At 43.7% G+C, this 6160-nt stretch overlaps 1 protein-coding gene across 1 annotated transcript; it reads right to left on the reverse strand.

Moving 5' to 3' along the window:
* Positions 1 to 235: 235 nt before the first annotated feature.
* LOC309401358 (vomeronasal type-2 receptor 26-like) lies at positions 236 to 1135 on the reverse strand (the record flags this gene model as incomplete). Its single annotated transcript, XM_081970428.1, has 1 exon — positions 236 to 1135. One exon carries the CDS (start codon positions 1133 to 1135, stop codon positions 236 to 238), a length of 900 nt encoding a protein of 299 aa, XP_081826554.1.
* Between the last annotated feature and the right edge of the window lie 5025 nt (positions 1136 to 6160).

Consider the following 6160-nt stretch of genomic DNA (forward strand, 5'->3'; position numbering starts at 1 on the left):
AACTCCGACCACGCTTTGCTCGCATAAGCACGAAGCCGAAGGCACCAGCCTGAAGATGGCGAGTGGGACCTCATTGAAATGTCACCAAGATACTCTCAATCTTACATGGGAAAAGACCCTGCATACCTGTACCCATGAAAATCTACGAACACACACACACACACACATGTGTGTGTGTGTGTGGGAATTCAAGGAAGGGAAAAATAATGACAAGAGTTATTTTCTGTGCTTAGTACTATTTTTTTCTCTTAATGAGTTGCTCTCTATTATTTAATTCTGGCCTAACAATGATTATATAACATTTTGGGAAATATATGCAGCCCAGCAACCCAGCACTTGAGGTTAAAATGGAGAAAATCTCCACAGCCACCATGTATTTGCCTTTGGTACTCAGGTAGGAAGGAATGAAGGAGAGCCACACACTGCAAAAGATCAACATGCTGAATGTGAGACATTTGGCCTCATTGAAACTGCTGGGGAGATTCCTGGAGAAAAAAGCTACTGTGAAACTGGCAGCTGCCAGAAAGCCCAGGTAACCTAGGACACAATAGAACATGACATCTGAGCCTTCATTGCACTGCAGTATGATTGCCTCAATTTCTGAATGGGTGTCAACATCAGGGAAAGGGGGAAATGTTATAAGCCATACTGTACATATGCCTGCTTGAATCAGGAAACAAGAAAGAACAATGGAGCTGGCCAATCCTCTTCCCAACCATTTCCTCATTTTGGATCCTGGCTTGGTGGCCATGAAAGCCAGAACCACAGTGATGGTTTTTGCCAGCACAGAAGACACAGCCACTGAGAAGATGATGCCAAAGCTAATTTGTCGGAGGAGACATATTATATCACCTGGTACAACAAGGAACTGCAGTGAGCAAAGAAAGCAGAGGAGGAGCGAGATGAGTAGAAGATAGGTAAGATTTCGATTATTGGCCTTGACAATGGGTGTATGGTGATATTTCAGAAAAGTTGCCAGCACCACCATAGTGCAGAAAGAAAGAAAAAGTGCTAGCATGGTTAGACATATCCCCATTGGTTCTTCATAGGATAAGAAAGATATTTTCTTGGGAAGACATGAATCTTTTTCCTTGCTTGGATATTGTTCTTCTGGACATTCAGAACAATCCAGCATGTCTGGAATTTAAGTATACAATTTTATATGGTTATTATTTTATTATTTTATTCTATTCATTTTTTTTTCATTTTTCAAATAATAGAATAATAGGGATAAAAGGAGCAACACAGAAAGATAGTCACAATAGAAATAGATATATCACCACTTTCATAACAAACTCACTTTAAAAAGTGGAAATAGTGCAGCAAAACAAACATGGTCATGGTATTATTATGTACTTTGTGATCCTAAACTGCTATTGCCCATCTTATTTTCTCCTGTTGCATTTATAACTCAATAAGGAGATATTGGAATGGTTGTTTTTTCCCCCCACTATTATTACCACTGGTGAGATTCAGCCACTTCGCCCAAACTGGTAGCTAACATTTTCTTCAGTTCAGCAAACCAGCTGACCTTACCATTGGCTGGCCCTGCTCTGCCTCCCCCCAGCCACTCACTCACTGGCTGGCTTTTTGCCTAGGTTTGTCCCGCAATCAAGCCCAAAAATGGGCAGGGGCCTGGGGAGGAGGTATCTTGCCTGCCATGGCTGCCATTGGGCAGGGAATCAGCCAGGAACCCAAAAGCTGCAGTGCTCTCATCACCTTCTGCCAGCAGGCCCTCCTTCACTGGCTGGCCCACCTGCTGGCCTCTGCCATTCAACCAAACACAGCAGGCCTCAAGTGGATCTTCTTCTCTGCCATCAGCCTTACCTTACCTGGGGCTCACACCGATCTGCTCACTACAGATGCCCATGAAGGTAAGGCCAACGGCAGGGATGGGAGACCCATTCTGGACCCACCATGCTCAGCCAAAGGGTGCGGATGGGTGGGGGAGGACCAGCTAGCACAGGGATGATACCGGTGATGCAGACTTGCAGTGTGGCTGCTCCACCTACTGGCAGCCGCAACAGGAAATGAACCTCCTCCCCAGGCCTCCATTAGTTTTATCCCTGACAGCCAGACAAACTTAGGCAAAAAGCCATTGCTCTCTACTTTTTTCACCCACATAGGTTCAGGTGGATGGTTGGGAGGCTGGAGCAGGGAAAAGCCTGAGCGCACTGCCAGCCACCTTTCTTGCCCATTTACAGCTCATGCCGTTGCATGTCACAGTGGAAAGAAAGCAACCACTGAGTTTCAGCCTGGTTCAGTGGGCACTCCAAACCAGCCTAGCCCGAGCCCACCAGGTACTCCTGTCCAGGCTCTAGGGACCACATGAAAAGGGATGATCACCCCCAGCTCCAGAGAGGCCAGCGGGCAAGGCCAGTTGGTAGAGACTCCACATCTAACAAACAGGCTGGGTGGGGGACGCCCTTCTTTTTTGGGAATCTCTTTGGGGCAAATTTACAAAGAATGGCAGGCAACTTTAAGCCAGGCATGCCCTACAGTCCCCACCTCACCCACCACTGCCAGCAGCTCTAGGCAGTGGTTCTGCTTCCCTGGCTGGCTGCAACCCCTGATCCCTGCCTGCTGTTCCCTTCCTCCTGTGGCTGGTGGCACAGAGGAAGGGGAGCCAGGGCTGAGCTGCTGCTGCTTGTCCCCTCCCCAGTCTGCATCTCCCTCCTCCCCTACCAGGATTCTCTGCAGCTGCTGGGCCTTGCCTGCTGGGGCTGCCAGAAAGCAGGGGCAGCAGGGGACCATGAGATTATGTTGCCTGAATTTCCCCCCTGCCATCCGGCCCTCCCATGCCCTACTGCCCAGTCAGGGCAGAGTGTGGGAGTGCCTGACCTCCCGACCACAGGCTCACTTGGGGAGAGGCACCATGTTCTAGATTCATAGTAAAGAACTGCAGAGGGGTTGAATGTAAACACTAGACCATGGGATAGGTGGGGAGAGCTTTGGGGCTGTGGGCTGCTTGAAGCCATCTTTTGTGCACAGCAGCAGGTGGGATAGCAAAGTGCTTCCCAAGTTTTCTAGGCTTTGGCCCAGCCTTTCTCTTATGTGAGGCTGCCTGGGCTCCATTCATCTGAGTTGAGAGGGTGTTGCTGTTGGGAGTCTGTCATGACTGTTGCCATCCTCAGCCCTAATTAAAGCCATGGGGAGGAGCCTGAATGATGGCAAAGTGCCTGTTGTGCTTATTGTGCAAGTCACCCTGTGAGGAGAGGCCAGCGAAGTGTGGCTGGGGGAGGGGAAGGGTGAGGAGAGGCCAGGGCAGGTGAGGCACCCTCAGTGTGAGTGATGTCGAATTGGCCATGCACACCCAGTCACATGACCACCCAGCCATGCCTACCCAATCAATTATTAGGGCAGAGAATTGGTTGTTAAATTATTTGAATCCAACCACTGAATATTACTATGTTATTACCTTACATTTTCTCTACCTATTTAGTTCTATAGGTCTATTTTTGTCTAGACTTTGTCATTGGAAATAATATCACTGAAATAAATACAATGGATTAATTTCAGATTCTGTTTGGTACTGTCCTGATTCTATTCATTTTCAAAGATCTTTTCAATCAGGCTTTGGCTAAGATAGAAGGAAGTCTAGCCAAAATGGTAGCTGGAAAAAATGTAGGTGAGGTTGCATTGCTCTAATTTGAAAACATGGTGGTGGCATAGGGTTAAATTTTTTTCTTTCTTTCCTGTTATTTTTCACAAATTATGAATCATCCCTCTCTCTCAAAGAGGGACTCTGGACAGTATATAATAAAATATAAAATCTATATAAAATATTAAAGTTAAAATTTTTGAGTTAATATTTAAGGGAGTAAGAATAATAATAATATAATATCACTTCATATAGGCAAGGGGGAGGGGAATTTCATGATACTAACCAAACCTATATCTTCATATTCTTTTGGGCTTCTTATGCAAGCCATAGTCATGTTTTAACATCTTTTGGAAGGTGAGGAGAGTGGCAAACTCTCTCACTTCTTGGTGAAGAATATTCCACATGGTGGGGGCAACAACTGAGATGGCTCTCTTCCTTGACCCTGCCAGTCAAATATTTTTAACTGACAGGATCCACAACATATCTTCTCTGCCTGATTGAGGAGGATTAGCCAATGTGGTAAGAAAAAACTGGTGCTATAGTTAGCCTAGCCAAATGGAGACCCTTCTTGTGCAGAAAAATGTGTAATTGATGTTCAACACAAAGTTGAGCAAAGGCCCTCCTAGCTGTGGTTCGCACCTGTTCTTTGAATAGGACCTAAGAGTCCAACAGGACCTGTGAGTCTAAGAGGACCTCCAAATTAAGCACCAAGACTCATCAAGTTATATCTTTATATGTGGTGATATGTTTCATGTAGATTTTAAAAAGGAATGGAGAAAGTCCTGAGCCCTGTGGAAGTCTACAAAGCAGGTGCTGTGATCTGAATCTCTTGTTCCCTATTAACACTTATTGGGACCAGCCTTGGAGGAAGAAGATGAACCAACACAATACTGTATCACCCACCTCCAACTCCATAAGCATCCCAAAAGGATACCATGATCAATGGTATTGAAAGCTACCAAAAGATCAGTAAGTACCCTGGGGGATATACCATCTCCATTCATCTCCCATCAGAGATTATCCATTGGTGTGTTCAATGCTGTTTCATTAGCATATATAAGGGAAACCTGATTGAAAAGAATCCTGATAATTTGTTTCTTCCAGGATCTTCTGGAATTGCAACACCACTACCTTCTCAATCATCTTTCCAAAAGAAGGGGAGGTGAGAGTCTGGATGAAAATTGTCCTGAATGGTGGGGTCCAATGATGTTTAGTACTATTCTAAATACTTTTTAGTATTGAGTATTTAAAAGTATTTAGAGTGAAGTAGTATTTTGTGTAAGACAGGTGGGGGCTATGTTGCTAAAACAAAATAATAAAATACAATAAAGAGATATTAGAATAAAATCAAATGAAAGTCCATATTTGAAAGAGCTTATAATGGATAATTTGACACACAGTTAAAAAAAAAGAATGAAAAGAAACACAATGATTAGTGTTATTTTGATCAAATCTCTTAATTGCTTGAATTATTTTTTAAATCAGATAATTTTTATATAGAAAGAATTATAGTAAAGTCTAAATATCAATAAAAAGTAAACCTTCCCTACTGTGCTATCCAATCTAAATTATACTATTAAACACTAAACTATTACCATCTGGCAAGGATAATGAAAACAAGGACAAATAGGCTGAAAAAAAGCTTCTATCCCAGGGCAGTAACCATATTGAATTCTACCATACTGTGCAATATTAATGCAGTATCAGGGGTTTTTCAATTCAATTGCATAGAATGTGAAGAACATATGTTTTTGTTTTATTTTTATAGTTATAACGTACACTGAAGATGGCATTTAATTTCAATATATGAGGTTCAATGACAATAAAGTAAACTAAACTAAATAGTGACTAGTGCTATGGCTAGCTTGTGCCAAGAATTTAGCCTGTGCCAAGGCTAAATTCTTGTGTAGATTGACAACCTTAAGATGAACCCACCTCATTTCACTTCTTACCCTTCTGACTTGAAATTTTATCTTCAGGACATGGAAAACAATCATAGCAGCAAAACGGCTTCCCCTCTTGCTTTTGTTTGAAAGAACCAGGAAGGCAACTCTCAGTACATACTGAAACAGGTAGGGTCTGCCCCATAAGGGAAGTAAGAAGGAAAATGTTAGCAATCAATCTGCTATTTGAAAAAAAAGAGTTGAATAAACATGGCAACTAAAGAATGCAAATTGTAACTATTTTTTTCTCATCAACATTATTGTCAAAGCTAATCAAGAATAGATATGTCCCAAAGGAGGAGCCAACATTGCGATGACACAACGTGCAGTCTTGACGCTCTGAGACTGTCTTTGACACTTTTGCCGCTGGATGGTCCATCTGTTGACTCTGTTGCTGCCGATGATGTGGACAGGTTGCGTGGGCGACTGCGAGCCACTACATGTTTACTGGACCCGTGTCCCTCCTGGCTTATACTGGCATCCTGGGAGGTTACATGAGGCTGGCTCCAGGAGGTAGTCAACGCTTCCTTGAGAGAGGGGTCCTTGCCGGCCGCCTTGAAAGAGGCGGTGGTGAGGCCCCTACTCAAGAAGCCTTCCCTGGATCCAGCTATGT

The sequence above is a fragment of the Natrix helvetica genome (assembly GCF_964273705.1).
Source record: "Natrix helvetica genome assembly, chromosome: Z".
NCBI classification, from domain to species: domain Eukaryota; kingdom Metazoa; phylum Chordata; class Lepidosauria; order Squamata; family Natricidae; genus Natrix; species Natrix helvetica.